The 23,095-nt window shown below is 35.4% G+C and overlaps 2 protein-coding genes across 3 annotated transcripts in view; one reads left to right on the plus strand and one right to left on the minus strand.

Moving 5' to 3' along the window:
* Positions 1-14,148: 14,148 nt before the first annotated feature.
* LOC129939991 (uncharacterized) overlaps positions 14,149-23,095 on the minus strand; it is a 33,017-nt gene continuing 24,070 nt past the window's right edge. For both annotated transcript variants that reach the window (XM_056048206.1, XM_056048207.1), the window contains one exon: positions 14,149-15,000. In XM_056048206.1, the coding sequence (XP_055904181.1) occupies positions 14,359-15,000 (642 nt within the window). In that variant the 3' untranslated portion in view covers positions 14,149-14,358. The remainder of the gene's footprint in view (positions 15,001-23,095) is intronic.
* On the plus strand, positions 15,452-17,167 carry LOC129939992 (uncharacterized). The gene has a single exon (XM_056048208.1). The coding sequence runs from the start codon at positions 15,511-15,513 to the stop codon at positions 17,116-17,118; it is 1,608 nt and encodes a 535-aa protein (XP_055904183.1). The 5' UTR covers positions 15,452-15,510; the 3' UTR covers positions 17,119-17,167.

Raw genomic sequence — 23,095 nt, forward strand, 5'->3', positions numbered from 1 at the left:
GTATATTATTTCTGGAGCGTATTCCTCTATGAATGCTCTCCATCTTTTTAATTTCGCATTCGGATTCTTATCAGAAACCGCGAAACTTAATGGTTGATGGTCCGTATATATGCGGATACCCGTCTGACCATAGAGATAATTTCTTAAATTTTTCAGACTCCATACTATTGCTAACAACTCCTTCTCGTTTGTAGCATATCCTTCTTCAGTTTGACTTAATGTTCTACTTATAAAAGTTATGGGCTTATTTTCCTGACTAAGCACTGCGCCTATGGCTGAGTTACTTGCGTCTGTCGTCAACTCAAATGTTTTGCTGAAATCTGGTTGATTCAACACTATTTCTTCCATTAATTTATTTTTTAATAATTGGAAGGCCTTTTTACCTTCGTTATCTAATTGAATGTTTATTCGTTTACTGTTTATTTTCTCATTACCTCTTAAATATTTAGTCAATCCCTTACTTATCATTGCATAGTTGCGAATAAATTTTCTATAATAACCAGAAAGTCCTAAAAAACTTCTCAACTGGCGTAAAGTTTTTGGTTCGGGGTATTCTTTTATTGTTTTTACTTTTTCGGGGTTTGTCTTTATATGGTTATATGATACAACGTATCCTAGAAAATCTACTTCTTCCATAAAATATTTACTTTTTTCACAACTAATTCTCATATTAGCTTCTGATAAAGCTTTAATTATTAATTCTATGTGGTTTAGATGCTCTTCGGATGTTTCCGAGAATATGATCACGTCATCTAGGTAGACATGACAAAACTTTCCAATATATTTCCTCAATATATCGTCCATCGCTCTCTGAAATATTGCCGGAGCGTTCTTCAGTCCAAATGGCATCCGGTTGAACTCGTATTTCCCGTTGTTAACTGAAAATGCAGTTTTCTGTCTATCTTGTTCTCGTAGAAGGATTTGATGAAATCCCGATTGTAAATCTAAAGTAGTGAAATACTTTGATTTACCTAAATTGGATAAAATAACTGATGTTTCTGCCATGGGGTATTTGTCCGTTTTTGTAAACGCATTAAGTTTCTTGAAATCTATTACCATCCGTAATTTCTTTGAACCATCGTCGTTGAATCCTTTTTTGTCAACAACCCAAACTGGACTATTGTAAGCACTTCTACTGGGTCTTATTACATCATTCAATAGTAATGTTTGTACTTCCTTATTAACGAACACTGCAGCGGATTGAGGATAAGGGTAGGCCCTTTGCCAAATCGGTTCCTCACGTGTCGTTTCTATTGAACACTTAACATGCGTGTTGTATGGTAAATAATTGGGTTTTTCTGTGAAAATCCCTTGATACCGTTTTAATATTTTTTTTAGATCATCGATATATGTTTCATCTGTACTCATGCAGATTTGTAAACTATTCACTAACTCATCATTGAATACTAAAGGTACTATGCCTTTTTCGTATTCTAATGTACCATCTACTATATTTATTTTCCCTTTTATTCTCCTTAGAGTCCTCATTCCTATAATAATATCATAATCCTTTAACTTATTTATTTCGTAGAAAACATCTTTTATTCCTAAAATATTTATTTCTTGATATTTATTTATCAAACTTGTCCCATGCACGCTTTTTACTCTTGTAGTTATTTCTAAGTCTTTATTTTTAAATATACCTGGTTTAACATAGCTATGTGTCGCACCAGTGTCTATTAATATTTTAAAACAACGACCTGTCCTTGGATCCGTTCTTCTAATAAAGGGCAAGTCGTTCCTTACTCTAAAAAATTATCCTGTTCATCTAAATTATTAATTCGTGGATTCTTATTTAATGGTTGTTGGTTACTATTCGGCCTATCCCTTTTAAAAGGATTATTGTTATTACGGATCTCGTTATTGAATCGTTGATCCCTATATTGATTACTACTAAAATTTCTATGTTGATTATTATTATTGTAATTATTGCCACTGTTATTATTGTTATTGTTATTACTTGTTTGGGGTCTTTGGTGGTAATTTCCACTTCTCAAGTCCATCCGTCGTGTAGGTGGAGTTATTTGGTAATTTTGCCGCTGAGGCCTATTTTGAAGAGAATTGTTGTTAATTAATCTTGGGTTTGAGTTAAGCATCGGTTGATGCATTTGTTTATGGGGAAAAGCCCGTGAAAAATCTATTTTATCCCTAAGTCTCTGAGATTGGTTAACCTCAATTTCTTGAGCTCGTGCCAGCGCGTTAGGCAAATCACCTGGGTTTAATGAGAACACTAAATTGCTCATTGGCTGGTTCAGACCAGTAATGAAAGTTCTCAATGCGTTTTCCCTAGCAACCTCGATGAGAACATTCGTTTCGGCTGTTCTTGGCCCATAACTCATTATAGTTTTATTTGTGATGAGTGTGAGCAGTTTGCTCACCTGATCATAAAATTGTTGCAGCGTTTGGTTACCCTGTCTTGCGTTGGTCAGTTCCGTTTGTAAAAGATAAACTGGTCTCTTGTCATTGTATGTCAAGTCCAATCTTCCTATTATAGCATCTACATGTAAGGGTGTGCCATGTGATGTCAGAACATCATTGGCCTTCCCCGTTATTTTGTTTCTTAAAATGTTAACAGCTGTAAAGTAGCTCGTGCTACCCTTACAGTGCTCATAGGCCTTCATGCAGTGTATCACTGATGTGCGCCAGCTTACATAATTCTCTCCGTCAAATTGTTGTAAACTTTTAACTAACTCTAAGCTTTCCCTAGACGTATTGTCTGGGTCAATTTCCACGTCACTATGGGGAATAATATTGTCTGTTGTGGTAAGACGTTCTAATATGGTGGTCAAGTCATTTACCCTAGTTCGTAATTCTTGCGTGGTTTCAGCAATTGATCTTGCGACCAATTCTTGAACTTGTTCGTGTGTTAGGTTTGCCATTTTTTTTTCACAAAATATCTTTTTTTTAATATTATCTAAAAATATACTATATAAATTTTCTTAAATATTCACTTATTCTGATGGTAACGTTAATTAAAATATTTATAATTTATATTATATTCCACAAACGAAAAGATATAATTGTTTTATTTTTTTTTTTAAATATATTTTTTTTTCTCTTACGTAAATATATCTGCTTTCCGCTTCCTGCTAGCTGTAACGATGTGATGATATGATGTATGTTGGTTCTGCTTTCTTTCTTCCTCCTTTAATCAATCTGCTTCTTGCTTCAAAGTTTTTTTGTCAAATAATTCTTTAATTATTTTTCTTGACTGTTCTTTCTTTCGTTCTAGTTTTTTCAGTATGTACATACATATGTATATATAAAATTTTGAAAAATTATATTTTATTTTTTTCCTCTTACGGATTTATTTATTTAAATTTTTTTGTTTAAATATATTTTTTTTAAATATACTTGTTTTTCATTTCACTTCGGTTTCTTTAATTCTTTATTCAAGTATTTTTTTCCTCTCACTAATATTTTTATAAAAATATTTTATTTGGATTTCCTTTCTATAAAGCTATTCTGTTTGATTCACTTATATTTTCCGTTTTTTTTTTAAATAAGATTTCCCTTTTTTTTTCACTTGAAGTTCACTTTAGATTTTCGGCTTTACTTTGGATCACTTTGGTTCACTTTGGTTCACGTTGGATTTTTCGCTGCTTATGCGCGTACTTCTCTTTATCCGTTGGGTAATTTTCCCGTTTTGCCTCTTGGTTCTTTAAGCCAAGTAGGTCTACTGAACAAATTTTTTGTTAGTTCACGGTGTTGCACTATGAAAATTTTTTTTAAACGATGGGGTTTAATTTTACCCGTTTTAATTAATTTAATCGTAATAAATAATTTTTCACTTTTGGTACAAACGTTCAAAATAACCGTGTCCCTGTTCGGGCGCCAATTAATATTCTAACTCAGTTTTTGAATTTTTAAAAAAGAATATTTTTATTTTTGAGTATAATAAAGCTTGAGAACTATATGTTCTTGCTTTTAGTGCCGTATTATAACTGAACTTAAAATATATCTTTCATGACCGATCTGATGGATACAGTCATGATTTCTTATTAATATAATGTGATCGATAGCCAATCACATTCAATGTCACTTTCGAGATGACGATATATTGCTTACCATGCAGTTCCCATGGATTTATAATAAAAAGATTTAAAGTTCTTCCGATAGGATGTTTATGTCTATCGGGAACTGAACTGAAATAGTAATTTGATACTTTGAATTGTATCGTTTATGCTTAAGGCTTACTGTGATGATTAATCATCAAATGAGGATCTTAACTAGACGCAAGGACATTACAGAAAAACAATTACAAAAAGGATATTTTTAAGTTGTGTATTGTGATTAATTTTTTTATTTTGATTCATTTTTTTTGCTTAAGCTATTAAGAATTTTTGTGTTTAGTTTCTAGTTATGTTAATTTATGCAGTTGTTTTTATGTGTTAATGAAGTTATTTTTTTTTTCAGAAATATACGTAGTATAAATATATTTAATTATTATTATTTAAATAATCATCTCAAAAATGAATTTTGTATATCATCTCTCTTATAATAATTTCTAATTGCTTCATTGCATTGCTTTCACTTGATAGTTGCGATTCGCTCAGTCCATAGCTAGGGAAGTTTTCGTCCCCTATTAAAATGTTATCATTTTCAACATTATAATATAAACAAAAGCTATGTAGATCAGCAAAGGAAGCAATTTTTATCGGTTTGTAGCAACTCTCTCTTTCTTCCAAGAGAATTCTCCATCGGCCTGAGAATTCCAAAAATGTGTATTGAAGTCTTAAAATAAGCTAATTTGTAATTTCCTGTATTACTTACCTTTCAAAATACCGATACAACGTTCAAATACATTTCTAGGTTTTGCATGAACATTATTAAAATTAATTTTCGTTTCATTGGATGAGCTTCTATTTATGTACCTTCAATATTAAGATTTGCTATAACTATTGAGACTTTGGGTGGCGAAGGGGGCCAATGGTTTACAGACAACAATTTTGGACTCGCTCTTGCACAAAGCACATTATCCAAAATAGTTTCGGAAACAACAAACATTTTGGAAGCCAAGCTCTATGTCCCCTGTGCATAAAATGGAGTCTATATGGAGAAAACGAAAAGTCCGAAATAAAGCAATGGTTTTATCAAAAATTTTCAATATCTGGAGAGGTTAAGTATAGAACGAATATTGACAAAAATCATAAATTGCAAATAGTTATTCATTGAAAATGTACTTATAGTTGTTGGGTGCATAGATGGAACACATTTTTATTTGCAAAGACCACGGGAAGACGAACAAATATTCTTTAACAGGAAGGGAAAACATAGCGTAAATGCAATGGTTGTAAGTAATACTGAAAGAACGATATGAGAATCTTTTAATCGATTTTGTTTTAAGATTTGATTTGATAAGATCATAAAATGAGAATAATGCCAATTAATGCTAGATACGGTGAATCTGACCACGACATTCGTATGGAAACATTCAAATGAAAGACAATTTTTTGAAAACACTTTTAATGTACGAGAACATAACTATTGGCTTTTGGGTTAAAAACAACACTTCGCACGTAATAACTAATTATAAGTTATAACTAACATTTTTAAGGTGATAGTGGATATCCATTAGAACCTTGGTTGCTTTCACTATATAAACGGTGATTTTTTAAGAGCTTGAGAACTTTAAAAAAAAAAAACGCATAAAATTTGCAAAATCTCATCGATTCTTTGTTTGAAACGTTAGATTGGTCCATGACATTTACTTTTTGAAGATTTAAATGTTGACCGCGGATGCGTCTTAGGTGGTCCATTCGTAAAGTCCAATTTTGGGTAACTTTTTCGAGCATTTCGGCCGGAATAGCCCGAATTTCTTCGGAAATATTGTCTTCCAAAGCTGGAATAGTCGCTGGCTTATTTGTGTAGACTTTAGACTTGACGTAGCCCCACAAAAAATAGTCTAAAGGCGTCAAATCGCATGATCTTGGTGACCAACTTACCGGTCCATTCCTTGAGATGAATTGTTCTCCGAAGTTTTCCCTCAAAATGGCCATAGAATCGCGAGCTGTGTGGCATGTAGCGCCATCTTGTTGAAACCACATGTCAACCAAGTTCAGTCCTTCCATTTTTGGCAACAAAAAGTTTGTTAGCATTGAACGATAGCGATCGCCATTCACCGTAACGTTGCGTCCAACAGCATCTTTGAAAAAATACGGTCCAATGATTCCAATAGCGTACAAACCACACCAAACAGTGCATTTTTCGGGATGCATGGGCAGTTCTTGAACGGCTTCTGGTTGCTCTTCACTCCAAATGCGACAATTTTGCTTATTTACGTAGCCATTCAACCAGAAATGAGCCTCATCGCTGAACAAAATTTGTCGATAAAAAAGCGGATTTTCTGCCAACTTTTCTAGGGCCCATTCGTTCGGCTTCAGTTCTTGCACGAGCTGTATTTTATATGGTTTTACACCAAGATCTTTGCGTAAAATCTTCCATGTGGTCGAATAACACAAACCCAATTGCTGCGAACGGCGACGAATCGACATTTCACGGTCTTCAGCAACACTCTCAGAAACAGACGCAATATTCTCTTCTGTACGCACTGTACGCATTCGTGTGGTTGGTTTAATGTCCAATAAAGTAAACTGAGTGCGAAACTTGGTCACAATCGCATTAATTGTTTGCTCACTTGGTCGATTATGTAGACCATAAATCGGACGTAAAGCGCGAAACACATTTCGAACCGAACACTGATTTTGGTAATAAAATTCAATGATTTGCAAGCGTTGCTAGTTAGTAAGTCTATTCATGATGAAATGTCAAAGCATACTGAGCATCTTTCTCTTTGACACCATGTCTGAAATCTCGCGTGATCTGTCAAATACTAATGCATGAAAATCCTAACCTCAAAAAAATCACCCTTTATATATTGCATACAGTATGCCAAAACAGCAGTGATCAGCTTATAACTTGTCTAAGAATTATGCAAGGTCTGTAATCCACAGCAATTTTTTCTTTAATCACTGGAAATCTCTTAATAAAAGAAAGAATAGTTATAATTTTATTGACAGTATTATAAAAATTGCATCCTTAGACAAGTTATAGGTCTTTTAAGAAGTCTTTTAGAAGTTCATTAAATAAACGGAACGCAACATTTTTCATAATGAGTTTCCCTTGTCAACATTCAGAAACACTTATCTCAATGGTCCAATCTATTGTTGCTATTTATTATGTGTGGTTTGCGCATCGTAAATTTCGTTAGAAAATTCATTACACTTGTCAACAAGGTAATCAGGTTTTTGAGATACAATCTTTTATGTTTAAAAAAAAACCTAATTTATGAAGTAGTTTTTTTTCCCAATAAAATAGGGAAAGATTTCTAAGTTCACAATCTCTTACTTCGACATGTCGTTTAAAAATGTTTAGTATTTTTCAAAAAATCTTCATTAGTTGTAAAACTTCGCCTTCCATAAACCTTAAAAAAACGCTAAAGCATTTATGGTAAAACGCTTCTTAACAGAAAAACGCAAAAAAAGCAATCTTATTACTTATTCGATGTCTTTAGGTTACAACATCAAGTTTTTGGAAGACTCGTACATTGATAAAAAAATATATAAAAATGTTGCAAACTGGTATTTCTGAGCTTGAGCACATATAGCTCAGATCAAAGCTCGAATTTAAAATCAATATTAAAAATTAACTATAAACGAATTATTCAAAAACTTAAAGTCATCTCATAACTAATGAATATTTACGAAAAGTAACTGAAATACTAAAATGATTTTATTTAAAATATGTAAAAGATAAAGAATTCTGATAAGATTTGTTATTAAGGGATATGTTGTCTTTTGTCTAACCCGTTTTTGGTTGTCTTTAGTTTTTAAAATAGGCATAATTTAAAAACTTTATGTAATAGAAAAAATTTAAAGGTAAGATTCAAATTTTGTTTGTGCATTAGACAAAAAAACAGTAGTACCCGTAGCATGATGGTTAGAGCGTTGGACTGGGATCAAGTCCCCTGTTAGTGACGAAGGTTGAGCTTCAGCTCAATAAAAGACACAAAGTCAGCAGGTGTCGATGGTATATCCAACGTTGTAATGAGACATTTACCGATGGAGGTAATTGACATTTACACCACACTCTTCAATAATGCACTGAATAAAGCATATTATCCAGAGCATTGGAAGACCGCTGTTATGCATCCTCTCCCGAAAAAGGGAAAGGACAACTCCAACCGAGCATCAGCAAAGTTTTCGAAAAAATCTTTAATAGGGCTCTGACTAAGTGGGCTGCGGACAATAAAATGTACGGCAAAAAATACTGCAATGTCCCAAAGGCAGTAAAAATGTTTTGTCATTTGTAAAAAAACATGAGGAATTCTTCCTCTTCTTCGGTTCCTACGCTCGTTGTCAATGACACTTAATCTCTTTGCTAGGGAGTTCGCCGCCAATTCTACGCTGCCAGTGAATGTTATGACTCCGCCTGTACTTGAGCGAGTTAGTGATTCTATGGGACCAATCTTTTTTCGCACTCGTACTGTGGTAAGAGTCCTAAGAGATCTTAACACACATAAATCCGCTGGTCCGGATGGTATCCCCGCTATTGTTCTGAAGAGGTTCTTCAACGCTGGCAAAACCACTGCGTAAGCTTTTTCATCTGTCCTACTCCTCAGGTCTCGTTCCGAGCGGATGGAAAACGGCATTTGTCCAGCCTATTCCCAAAAAAGGTGAATCTTCCTCACCCTCTAACTACCGACCGATTGCACTTACGTCCCTTCTTTCCAAGGTCATGGAAACGCTGATTAATTATCAGCTCAAGAAATATCTTGAAGATCGAAAGCTTCTTAATGACCGGCAATACGGCTTTCGTAGCAATAGGTCCACTGGTGATCTCATGGTTCATCTCACCGAACAGTTGAGCAAATCTTTACATCGTTTTGGAGAAAGTAAGATTATTGCACTTGATATTTCAAAAGCATTTGATAGGGTTTGGCATCAAGCTCTCTTATCGAAAATGCGTGCTTTCGGTTTTCATGAATCCCTGCTTCATTGGATTAATAATTACCTTTCGGATTGTTCCATACAAGTAATATTGGATGGATTCAAGTCTGACAACCATAAAATAAATGCTGGTGTGCGCCAGGGCTCTGTTTTATCTCCAACACTCTTTCTCATTTTTATTAATGATCTCCTGTCTGCAACATCTAATCCAATACATTGTTTCGCTGACGATAGTACTCTTAGCTTTTCATATTCGTTTTCAGATTCACATTTCTCTTCTTCGGATGTGGAACTGCAACGACAAAATATGATAAGCTCATTAAATTCCGACCTAAACAGCAATGTTCAATGGGGATTAAGAAACCGCGTGGAATTTAAAAAATGCCGCAAGGTGTTTGGGTTTCCTTAGGCGATGCAAGAAATAATTCACCCCTTCTGATCTGGCTGTTATCTACAAGACTTACATACGTCCAAAGCTTGAGTATAACTCCCATCTCTGGGCTGGTGCTCCTGCAACTTACTTAATCCTATTGGATAGTATTGAACGTAGAGCATTTAAATTGATTGATGATAATATCATCATAAGTTCATTTACTTCGCTTGAACATCGTCGTAAGGTCTCTTGTCTGACCCTTTTTTACCGTTAGATCAGTATTTATATTTCAACAGACATATAAATGCTGCTCTGACCAGGGCCAGAGGAGCCTTCGCTCTGACGAATCGGCTGTTTTACAGCTAGCGGCTTGACCCCAGAGTGAAGGTAATTTGCTACATGGCCTCATACGGCCAATTATCGTTTATGGTTGTCCTGTGTGGTTGAACGTTGCCTCTTCCCAAATGGAGAAGTTTCGGGTGTTCGAGCGGCAGTGTTTACGACGCTGCACCGGCTTATATCGAACAGCCGAATCTTCTTTCTTGCTATACTATTCCAACGAGGTCCTATAAAACAGGGCTCGAACAGAATTGACAATTTCGTGATAAAAGATGAGGTCACATTGCAAGAGCTATTTCTTCGAAAAACAATTTTATTTTCGGGGAGTTCTATCCGAAGGACGAGTATTTTGAAAGTGCACGCTTGAGCGGCTTCATTCCACCAGAGGCTTTCCTCTTTTTAGACAGATTCGGTCTGATACAGGATAGATTGGCAGTTCCACTAATTTACCACGTCAGACGACGAACCGTGGATAGGCGACTCCTGTACAATCGGGACGTCATGGCACAAGGCGGAGCAGAGCTCCTTCGGTTCAGTAGGGCTGTGTCCGAACGGGACCGAACTGATAGGGTGAAGCAGAAGAACCAGTTTTGGTGGCTTCAATCGGCACTTGATAGTGAGTAATCGGGATGGAGCCTTGGCCGGCTTACATACTTGTTTTTTAGTTTTAGGGTTTAGTTTTAAGTATTATAGGCATGGTGGCACAAAAAGAAATAGCAAACAAAAATTAAAAAAAAAAAACATTTAAAAAACATGGCATACAAAAAAGATAAAAAAAAACAACAAAATATGAAAAACAAAAATGTTTTAAGTTTTAAGTAGTCAATATAGGTAAAATAGGTAATTTAAGTTAGCTTTAAGTTATATTTAAGCCCTAATTTTAAGTAGTTTTTAAGTAAAAATAAAATAAGATTTTTCTTTTCTAATGAATAAAAAAATAAATAAAACGGAATTGAAGTTAAATAGATCTTAGGGCCGAAAGGCATTAGTATTAACTTATAGTGTGTCTGTACGGTACCAGTAAGTTAGTTGTAAGTTATGGTTAATTAGACTAGTTTTATGAATTTTTGTCTAGCTTTAACATAGGTTTAAGACTGTGGTTTTGGGTTCTATCCCTGCCTATGCCATCTAAAGTTTATTTCACGAGTACTGCCTTTTGCGAGGAATCGACAAGTTTCCAAGAGTAATTCTCGTCATGAAAAGTTCTTTCTAAAATTCGCCATTCGGATTCGGCTTAACAAAAAGAGGAAATGACTTTTGACCAAAACATGTTATTTTCTAAATCCAACATTGAAAAAAATATTAAGATTATTAAAATTTTTTTTAAAATCATACTTTTTTTTGGGAAAAGTAACAAACTTGCAGTTGAAATGTCAGAAAGAAGAGGTGTTTTGTGTTTTTTTTTATTGAATTGAAATATTGTTAATTTATATCTTTTATTTAATTTCTTGGCCCCTCAAAAGCCCCATTTTTGAAGAAACCTTTCTCAAACAATTAAGAGTTTTTGTAATGACTTATTTGTTCATAATTATATTAATAAGTGTTTAGCTTCTTCACTCATCAAATAATTTGGCTCAGGCCTTAAAAATGAAAAAAAGGGTTCTGACGATATAAGGAACACATGCAGGACATCTTTGCTTGTAAACGCCCTTGAAATTTTCCTGCTATTGCTGGATCAAAACTATCTGTAGTCCTTATTTCGGCTGTCTTGAGCCTCCTCTTACAAGGTACCAATGGGATGTTCACAAGATTCTATAATTTCCTTTCCGTGTAAAAGAATCTTATGAACACTTGCTGGTACGTAGTACCAAGGATATAATTTAACACGATATTCGCAGTTTCAATAGAGTATTCTTTCCACTTTGCCTTCTACCTGTCAAAAACAGGATTAAAATTCATGCACATTTTCCATAGTGAAAAGGAATATCGAAATCTGATTCAGAATTCCAAAAAATATTTAAAAAACGTTGTATCATCAAACACACTGTGTTTATCTATCAGGGAAACTCATTATTTTTGACTGACTTTTCAGATTCAAATTGGCTATAAAATCTGAATTCAGAAGTCTTCGGGTGAGATTTTTTTTTGGAAAAAAATGCTGAGACCCAAGACTTTCAAACGCAATTAACTAGCTTACAGCGCCAAACAGCGCTTACAGTCAAAACATTATTTGAATTTAAAAAGCCTTTAAAAACCGTTTTTCGTTAAAAAATACTATCCAATTTCAAATTACAAAAAAACCTATGATTTTAGGGGCCTGTTCTATTTCAAGCATACACTCCCCGTCAACTGAATACGCACAAACATTTTTTTAATATACTTTGTCCATTTTTTTTCAAACAGTGATGGTTATTATGTCATCTGTTGATGCTAACTATTCCCTTAAGATGTTAAGCAGATAAATCCGAAAGAATTATCCAAAAAAACCGTGAATTTTTCTTCAACCACTTGCAAAGTGTTTTATATGCAAAGTAGGAGTTTTTTTTAGTCAACTGAATAGGTACAACGCCATTTCCTTCGTTGTTTATAAGTTTTTTGGGGTGCTTGACAGTTTAAATTAACGATTTTAGTGTTTTCAGTAAAATTTAATTCTTGATTTAAAATTTTAAGAAAAAATGGGTAGATCTACGTGTCTTAACAGTGTTGAAAAAGCTAAAATCGATTTACTTAGAGAACAAGGCCTAACTGGACGTGCAATAGCTGATAACGTTGGCCGAAGTTTTAATGTAGTTTATTCTTACTTGAAAAATAAAGATGCATACGGCAAAAACATGAAGGGTGGTAAGAAAACTAAGAATTTTAAGATGTTGCAAGTTGCTCAACAGTTTTAAGAGTAATCAACAACTCAAGCCATTTTAACCAAATGAAACTTAAAAAAAAACCACCACTTGACGAGAGATGAAAAATGTTGCGATTAGATTTTTCAAGACTTCACATGAGTTGGAAAAAAGAATGGTATCACGTGGATTTTTCAGATGAAAAAAAAGTTTAACTTCTATTTTCATGACTTAAGAAAAGAAAAAAGATTTTTAAAGCGCCATGTAGTGAAGGAGGTGTCATGATATGCTGAGCAGTCAGTTATTATGGAACAGTTGAACTCGAGGTTGTAACATCAAATATGACAGCAGCTGGGTATGAAGTAATTTTGGAAAGAAATTGTCTAACGTCTTTGGACCCATCAACTGGACCTACCAACATGATAATGCGCCAAATCACTCAGCGCGCATAATACAACATGGATAAAGGAACAACAAGTGCAGTTGCTTCAATGTCCGCCGTACTCACCTGATCTAAACATCTTAGAAAATGTCTGGGGATGGTTAGTACGCAAAGTTTATAAGGGTTGGCCGTCAGTTCGAAGACAAAGAAACCTTAATTTCTGCAATCAAATTAGCGTACAGCGAAATATCGTTAAATTACATTAAAAAGCTATACGATTCCATGCCGGATCAAATTTGCGAAGTAATTAGAAATAAAGGTGGAAGTACCCACCACTAAACTTAAACAAAAACTTGTTTCATTCCATTCCAATACCAATTTTAATTTTTGTACCTATTCAGTGGACTCAAAAAAAAACTTCTACTTTGCATAAGTTACACTTTGGAAGTGGTTGAAGGAAAAACTCACGGTTGTTTTTGGATAAAACTTTGTTATTTATATGTTACGAAAATGTTTACCATCAACAGATGGCATAATAACCATCACTGTTTGGAAAAATTGGATAAAATATATTCAAAAATGTTTGTACGTATTAAGTTGACGAGGAGTGTTTTTACAAAAAAGAACATTTCAAAAGATGAACAAATTTCCTTGTTTTTCAACTTTAATCGAAAATATCCGCGACAATTTTTTTTTGTAAATCTATTTCCGAATTCCCCATTATTTTTAAATTTTTTTAAAATCACACTTTGGTAAACAGGGGTTTTCCGCAATTTCTCCACTGTGCGGTGCGATAAGCTTAGTGGCGTAAGTGACGAAATGCATGTTTTCACATCATACGATTTTATTCGTGCGGCAGAGTTCGAACTTGACCTGTAAAAAAGTATACTAAGCACAGGAACCTTGCATAAATATATCGTGTTTTACCATACGGTTAAAAATGTATAATTTGTAACTTATTGATTGATCCGGTTTATGCCATACGGTCAAAACCGTGTAGTGTAAAACGAGCCTAGGTCCCCTCCATTCCTGACAACAGTACTCGGACACAGGAATAGTGGAGATTTGTAAGTCACTGGGCCCTAGTTCCCAACGTTTTTAATCTCTTTTCCCCTTAAATAATTTTTTAAACCACAAAATATTGTTTTTTTTTTGTCATATATTATAGAAACTGTTTAATAATAATTCTAATACATTTCTCAACATTATGATTAATTTACTCATTGTATATATATTTTTTTTAAATATATATATAGCATAGTAATAAAAATAATAGCATTTTATAATATATAAGGAGGATTATATTAAATCTGGGTCATCATTACATAGTTTTTATTTTATTTTTTTGTTTTGTTTTCTTTAATTTTTATAAAATTTTTATTTTCTTACTCTCCTTGTCTTGTTTACTAAAAACAATAAAAAATTAACTAAAAATAAAACCTAAAATCTACGTAAATTTTAAACAAAAAAATAAATTTAAAATTAGAAACATACTTAATGCAAAACTAAAGAAAAATAAAGAAGTTAAGTTGATTTTGCTCATTCACTATCAATATTCAATCCCACTCGTTTTTCCTCCTCTAACATGGCATCTAGTTCGTCGGTTAAATTAGCTAACATATTACCGATATCGTTGAGGACGTTCGCCGATACGGTTTTCGCTGCTTGTACGCCGCCTCCGCCGCCGACTCCAATGCCGACTCCAACACCAGCTTCAGCTGCAACAAGGTCAGTAGCGTATACAACAGAATTGCTACCACCCGCAGAGGAACTCATTTCGGAACAGTCTGGTATAGCACCAATAGAGACACTGCTGCCATTGCCAACTGGAGGATAAGTCAGTGTTGGCGATCGAAGATGGACAACACTCGATGTCGCCGATCCTCCACCTAAGGTGGGATCAACTGACGCCCCATCATAGAGAAGGGTCCCGCCGGCGCCAGAGCCTGTGCTATCGCTGCGAATGAGAGTGGCATCATGCAGCGATGATGATGATTTTAACGAATGGAAAGAGTGTGCGATATTGGCGATTGTGTTGGTCGACGACGATGATGATGATGAGGACGATGAGAGATGCTGTTGGGGCGGCAAGTCTTGTCGGTTAAGTAGTCTTTGCTTAATGGTTCCGGTATTTTCATTAGCAAAAGGAATAGTGTCGATGGAATCGATGCTTGATGTTGACTGTAAATAAAGAAAAACCAATAAGTTAATAAATTCATTGGAATATTATTTATAAATTAAGGAATAATAAATTAAATCAATTCAAAGTGTGAGACAGCATAAATACTTTCATGCCTATGGAAGTCCCAGTACCCAGACAAAATAAAAATCCACCTCTCTTGACCGTTAATGCGATGTCATGAAGGTCTAAATATTCAGAATTGATTATTCCACATGCATTTAATTAAAAAACAAACATAAATGACGTCACAAACAAGCAAAACATTACACGCGCTTGGAACACCACCGCAGCCGTCGCTGCCGCCGTCGATTTAACTTGAATGATTTCTCAGCATTTAATGACCAAAACAAAGCAAACAAAACCTGTTAAATTATGACTAACTGGTAGTTGAAAACCCCAACTGGGAAAGAGATAAGCTAAAAATGTAAAATATAAGAAAAATCTTGGTTGATTGCAGTCAGTTTGTGTTTCTTCTCAACGCGATCAACATCGTTAGCCCCTGAAAAACGATGTGGTTCTATTCAGTGTTTGTGTGTTGCCTTTTGATGGCGCAAATCAACATCAATCTAGCAAAAAATATTGCAACTACTGACAACCCATCTACCGACGAGGATGGTGATAGACTTTTGAATGTTCAAACTAAATTGCTTAAGATTCAAGATGAAATCATATCCATCACAGCAGAAATGGGAATTGCTGAGACTTTGGACTTTGTTTCGGATAAAGTTGCTGCCACTGAGCGGCATTTCGAGAGTTTCAAGGAAGATCTTTCCAAAGAACTTATGAAGCAAACTATGAGCGGATGCAGTCTGAACGCCAAGAAGATGCTAAATAACCAGTATGTTGCTGTTGCCTTTCAACTGAAAAACTTGAAATCGAGTCTGAAGGCTTATCAGGAAAAGCGCCTACCATCTGACACAATAGAAGACATCAAGGCCTTGCGATTTGAATTGGCTGAACAAAAGTTGAAGCAAATGAAAAACTTCGAAGACGTTTCGAAAATCATTCGAGCTGTGTACACAAATTGCTCAGATAATTTCGATGTTTTAGCCAACTTGATCGAGAGTCTCAAAGACATAAGGATCATTGATTTTTCTGTGAGGGCTTTGCAACAGGAAATGGCTAAAAATGATCAACAAAGAAGTCCCTTCAAATGGATACGTTTGGCTCAAATTTTAAAAACAGGACTTATAAATCAATCCAAGGCAGAATTTGCACATGGCACTGAGGATGAACTCAAACATTCGATCAGAGATTTCACTCTGGAAGCTTTAAATGCTTCTGTAAGCAGAGGAAAATTCGAGAGGAACGGAGAAATGGACAATCTGACTACAGCAATATATCTCCTGGATCCTCTGCAATCGGAGAGCATAATAGAAGAGTTCGTGGCTACAAATTATGGACAAGTGTCCGCAAAGAAGATCCTCGAAACAATTTTAAGTCATAGATTCATTCAGCAGAGGGCAAAGGGGATTAGTGTTCTATTTTGGGAAATAAAAAACGCTGAAAACCTTAATTCTGATGTGGTTATCAAAATTGCTTCGGCTTTACACAAACTCCGTTTGGATAAGGAATTTGAAAACCTTACCAAAGCACAACAAGATGAAGTGGATAAAATAATTGAGAATCTTCCTGTATGTGCCAGGAATCTATTTTTCCTGCCATCTGTGTGTTTCTGGAATAAAGCAAAGGAGGAATACCTCACTGCTGGGAACATGAGCTCCAACTATGACAACTCAAGACGTAATGTATTTTCAACAGATCCATTGCCCGAAAGTCAGTGGAAGGTCAACACAACAGGCGATGGTGAAAACTTTTTATTTTCAAGTCGCACTTATGCCGAAGAGTATTTGTATGCAGCAGCTTTTGATTTCAATGAAGACTTACGTTATGTATTTAATTGGATTCCGGGAAAAAATCTTGATAAGCAAAGCGAATGGAGTATTGAATTGGATGATGATTATTGTTTTATAAAGAGTGCAATGTACAATGAATATTTGTTTTCATCGAATATCAAGAGACCTGATACGAATAATTTGCGCTATGTGTTTACATGGGTGCCGGGGCATTCAATTAGAGAACCAAAGTTTCAATGGCAAATTAGAAAATGTAATTAAATTGACTGAAAATATACAAAATATAAATAAATAGAATGTACAATAATAAGTTGTTTGATTTATTTGCAGTTTATGCAATTAATTATTTAAAAATGTTATTTTTATCGATTAAGAAGCTAATAGAGAAGTTGGCGCAGCTCAATAACATAAGCCAGTTTATTTAATTAATTAAAAATATCATTTCGCAAATAGCAAGTTCATGTTTCTTATGTCGAATGCCTCCTAATGAAGCAACATTTCATTTAGCTAAGTAAAGATTTGTCAAAAAAGTTCCAAGTTTGAAATTAATGACATCTGAAAAGGTAACAAATTGCTTTGACAGTTGAGGGTCGTTTAATCCAGGCAGTCCTGATGTATATGTTAACGAAAAAGCTCACTTTTTACCAAGGATTGGCAGTATTTCCGTCTGAAGCAGTTTTTCGTTAATGTAATGTTTGGTTGGGGGTTAATCCTTTTTTTGTAGATATTTTTGAAGTGGTTTTCAAAAAAAAATAATAAAAACTAAATAATTGAAATTCAAGAATCAATCTGAAATAAAAATAGACTTCTATTTTTTATAAGTTCTTTGCTGGGATGTGAAATTTGAAAAGTATCGAATAGTTTATTAGACAATTTAAATAAACAATCATTTAAGCAATTTCAAGACAATTTTTGTACTGCCAATTTCTTGATAATGCTGAAAATACCTTATAGATGAACTCGTACAAAACTTAATGTAGATGTGCGAAATCTGGTTTTAACGCGTTTTAAAAATTAAAAGATCATGCGAGAAATCGGTGTTTTAGCAAATCGCAGTTTTAAGCAGTACAAAAAAAAAAGCAGTCGATTTTTTTTAATGATTTCGATGAAAGGTAGATCATTCGAAAAGTTAGGGAAAATCCCAAAATAAGTGCTTCCATGCTGGCTGAAGATGACGAATGATAGCTTCAGGAGTAGGAAATTTAGATTTCATCGAAGGCATAATGGACCAACTCATGTACCTCAACATTTTAAGAGATCGTTTTTTTTTTTATCAAGATAATGATCGCAAGCACCAAGCAATCAACTGATATTAACGTCATTGAAAATTTATGGAGTTATTTCAAAAACCGGGTAAATTAAATTATTTTAAATATGTTACTGTAAGAATGGACAAAAATATCGCGCTCTTATTGCGAAAAATTAGTTAGATTTTTCCCAACAGGTAAAGGGTAAAGTAACAAACAAAATAAGTTACTAGTGAAAAACAAAACTTATAAAATAATAGTTTATACATACGTTAAAACCATTTTTTTTATTTAACTGATATCCAGAAGTCTTTAAACTTAATTTGACATCAGGAGATTGAGTTCTAACAAAATGCATACATATGTACGTTATCGAAAGCCAAGGCAAACTTGATAGTCTAAGGACCGGCAGCAAATTTTGGGAGTGGAGTGATAACCAAAAAATATTCAACCGTCAGGTTTTTTTTTCATCCGGGCGGGGGTGGGCGTTCGAAAATGGTTATTTTTCGATTTTGGGGTCGAAGTGATAACCACTTAAATGGATATATAAACAATAGGGTATGGTGCCCTAACGTCAACAAGGTGTGTCCAGACGGCCGCCAAAATGCGCCAAAATCAACTTTTTGGGTCGAAGTGATAACCACTTAAATTAATATATAATCAATAGTAGATGGTCCACTGATGTCTGAAAAGTGTGTCCAAAACGTTTTACTTTCAGCCCTCCCCTTGCCAGAAACATTTTAACACTTCTTAAAAGAATTTTTCAACTTACATCCTTAAAAACTTTTTTCCTATTAACCATAACCAAAACAATCATATTCCAAAATATCAGACAAATTCCCTTTATTCTAAAAATGTGTGTTCAAGACGTTTTGCTTTCAGCCTTCCCCTTGCCAAACGCATTTTAACCCTTTTTAAAAGAATTTTGCAAATTAAATCAAATTAAATGCATATTTTAAACATACTTAAGAGCTTCAAGTATTTAATTGAAGAGGGATTTCGGGTTTGTCAAATAAAAATGACATACAACCTCAACAGCGAACAATTTCAATTCTTCATAATACAGGGGTGCCAGCACGCAACTTGATACAACCGAGTTTAGTCGATACAATCGAGCATTGGCAGCACACATTTTGGTTCAATCGATTGTCCTCGATTGTTTCGCCATATTCGGCAGCACACAAACTTCAAATTAACGTTTGAAACAAAAGTTTTCACTCGACAGAAATTAGTTGTCGTCGGCAGTGATTTTTGTGTTAGAAAAATGGAAAAACTGAAAAAAAAAAGTTGATTTGGAGAGGGGAATTCTTAAAACTGCCCAAGGGAGGAAAAATATGAGTACCATCAACGCAGCCCAGTGTCCCCGGCAGTTTAAATTACTTATAATGTAATAATATTCCTTGCTGTCTCCAAATTTAGAGCTATCAAATTTAATCCATTGCGGACAATACTTATTTTCCAGGAGACTCAACGTTCGGCGAAAGAACTTGGCAACTGTTGTCTGTGCCATACTTAGCAACACATTTGTTCAAACATTGGTTTGGTAACTCCCACTGGCTGGGAGATTTAATGTTGCACATAGCTGTAGAACTGACGGAACTGATGTTCTTTTTCTGTCTTCTGGAAGATCTAACGAGCTGAGTATCTTGTGAAAACATTCCTTGTTGACTCTAAACAGCCGCAAAAAGTTATTGAAAAATTGTATTACAAATGTTATACATAATCTTTCTTTTCTTTTTGAATATTTACTCATTTTTACTCAATGCGAATGGGTGGCTATTATCTCTCAAATATCTTCTTTTGATTTTAGCATAGGACACTTCTTCGCCTTCACTTTCAGTCTCCGAATCAAAGAAAAACATTTCGAAAAAACTTATAATTGAAACTAGAATGGAATAATTTCAAAGAAAACTCATTTGACATTTCATTTTATAGTTCACAATGACTTTTTTAAGTAAAAGTCACAATGGAACTCGTCTCAAATTACGTGCTGTCAAAAATAATTTGTTTCGAGTTGATCGACGATCGACAATCCTCGATTGTATCAAGTTACGTGCTGGCACCCCAGATAAAAATTGCCCTGTCCTAAAAAAAAATTGGAACTTCATGACTATAACGTTTTACTAAGAACATTTCTCTATCTCAAACATTGTGAGCCCAAATTATACTCAAAAATTTACTATCGACAGACGTAACTTTGAGGTAGTCAAGGACTTCGTCTACCTAGGCTCCGCTGTAAACGCAGAAAACAACACCAGCGCTGAGATCAAACGCAGAATAACTCTTGCTAACCGCTGTTTCTTTGGGCTAAGAAAGCAATTGAGTGGTAAACTTCTCTCTCGAGGGACCAAAGTATCGCTATATAAGACCCTTATCATCCCCGTCCTGCTATACGGTGCAGAAGCATGGACTATGACAAAAGCGGATGAAAGCACCTTGCGTCGGTTCGAGAGAAAAGTTCTTCGTGTGATCTACGGTCCCGTATGCATCGAAGGGGAGTGGAGGAGATGATGGAACGACGAGTTGTACAGGCTGTACAACGACGTAGACTTAGCCAGAAGCTTAAAAGTCCAACGAGTAAGATGGCTGGGTCACGTAGAGCCTATGGAAACCAATGCTCTGACCCGAAACGTCTTCGAATCCACATCCACAGGACAGCGCCAGTAGAGGAAGACCGCGGATCAGGTGGCGCTCACAAGTTGAAAGTGACCCCACCCAACGTGGAGCGCGAAACTGGAGACATCTACCTAGAGACCGAGCTAGATAGAGAAGTTTGTTGGGTGAGGCCCTATTTCCCTAGCCTATCCCACAGGTCTAACATCTACTCCTACTTGTCAACCTATAAAACACCATCCTACAGCCACATGCTCATTCTTTAACCTCAACTCATTGCGAATTGTACTTAATTAATTATTAATGCTAGAATTATAAAGGAATTAAAACTTAAAGTAAATCAATGACTATTAATTATATGGTGCCGAAACCAAATTAATTTTCAATACAAATTATTAGAAATACCATTCATTTTTCAATATAAAATATTAAATAAAATGGAAAAAACCAGCCGAAGCCGCAGACAATCTCTGCCAATTTTTCCGACCAAAAATGGCTCAAAAACAATCCGCCCAAATTGTCAATAAAGGCGAAAAGACAGTAAATTTTCTTAGAAAGGGTAACACCAACAAAAGTAAACAAATTTGACTGCCGAAATTGTGTAAAAAACCATGAAATCCGCAAATGTTCCGCCTACAATCATGTTTGCAGGAAGTGCAATAAGAAAAATCATTTTGAAAAATTTTGCAGAGGCAAAATTGTGAAAAACCACCATAAAAATAATGAAACATTGCCCAAGGATATTAATATCTGTGAAGAATACGAAGATGACGACGATTCACTTTTCATTGGTGCAGTTTCCAAAAACGTCAACCAGAAAACCGACAACTTTACTGAAAAACTATTCATAGTAAGCCATACATGATAGAACTGGACACGGGTGCCCAGTGTAAAGTGCTGCCCAAACGTGTAATCGAAGCCACCAACTTTAACCTCAAACCGAGTAGTGTAAAGCACCTCGTCTCCTTCAGTAATCACCGAATGAAGGTACTCGGCTAAGCACTTATGAGCTCAATAGCAGGCCAACTGTTCAAAATATCTTCTAAAGTCGTAGCCGCAGACATCAAACCAATTCTAGGAGACAATGCTTGCAAAAAACTAGGACTTGTCAGCAGAATCAACCAAGTTAAAATAGATTACAGCATTTTTGAAGGTCTAGGTTGTCTCAAAGACTACGAATACGATATTGACCTAGTAGAAAAAGCCTTCATTCGTTATACCTCCAAGACGAATTCCATTTAAAATTCGTTACGAAGAGGAACTCGATAGAATGTGAAATTAGAATTTATCGCGCCCATGAGAGAAGCTGATCTCTCTGTGTCGCCTATGGTTGTGGTTCGAAAAAACAACAAAATTGAAATTTGCTTAGATGATATGATATTTTAAATCTGAATTCCCTTACTTTTATTAGTTTCATAGTTTTTGAGAGAATTTCACCTTGGCTTTAAAAAATGTCTAATTGTTTTGTTAAAATTAAAGTGTACATTGCCCGGATAACTCGTACATGTTCAAATGGTAGACATATGCATTCAAGAGGACACAACGCGTCCACAGGTTTTTCTCAAAAACAACCTCTGTCTATCAACTCCTACTCTCACCTCCCCGTGGTGAACATCGGGTGCCTAATACCTCAACTGGAGATTGGGTTCCAACCCCAGTGGAAAGTTGTTGGGGGCAGCAAACGAGAGAGGTGGGGAGAGGTGTTTCCACTAAGGCACCTCTCCTTAACCAGACGGCAGCGGAGGAATTCCCGAGATGGAATCAACGGTGGCGTCTACAGTTCCAGTAAAGTTAAACTACTTAGTGAACACCTTATAGGGCTTCTTCGACTTATTTGGAGCCCAGGCCTATAAGGAGTGGTTTTATCCAGCTCCCCATCCTTGGAGTTATACTTAGGATCTGGCCCTCCAGGTTGGGGGTTGTGCGTCGGGGTGACTTCCTGGCCACGTAAAAGCTTTCATAGTTGCGAAGCACCAACAAGCCTCGGATACGGACGAATTTATTGTTGACAACCAACGCAAACGAATAAAGGACAACGAACTTCGGATATGCACGTGGAATGTTAGCTTCCTTAACAGACCACGTACGGCCGAAGAATTAGCGAAGGCCCTAGACCGCTATAAAGCAGATATCACCGCCATTTAGGAAATACGATGGGATGGGCCGGGAAAAAAGAGGATGAAAAACTGCGATATTTACTATGGTGACTGCTACCACGAAAACCAACAGCGGATGCGGATTTGTCATTGGAGTCAGACTTAATCAAGAAGTCTTGAGCTAAAGGTGCATCAATGAGCGCCTCATGACCATACGCATCAAGGCTAAATTCGGCAACATTAGCCTGATATGCGCGCACGCTTCCACAGAAGAGAAAGACG

The sequence above is a fragment of the Eupeodes corollae genome, chromosome 1, assembly GCF_945859685.1.
Source record: "Eupeodes corollae chromosome 1, idEupCoro1.1, whole genome shotgun sequence".
NCBI classification, from domain to species: Eukaryota; Metazoa; Arthropoda; class Insecta; order Diptera; family Syrphidae; genus Eupeodes; species Eupeodes corollae.

Excerpts from the sequence above, each read along its gene's own strand:
- LOC129939992 (XM_056048208.1), top strand. The coding sequence starts at position 15,511 with ATGTGGTTCTATTCAGTGTTTGTGTGTTGCCTTTTGATGGCGCAAATC.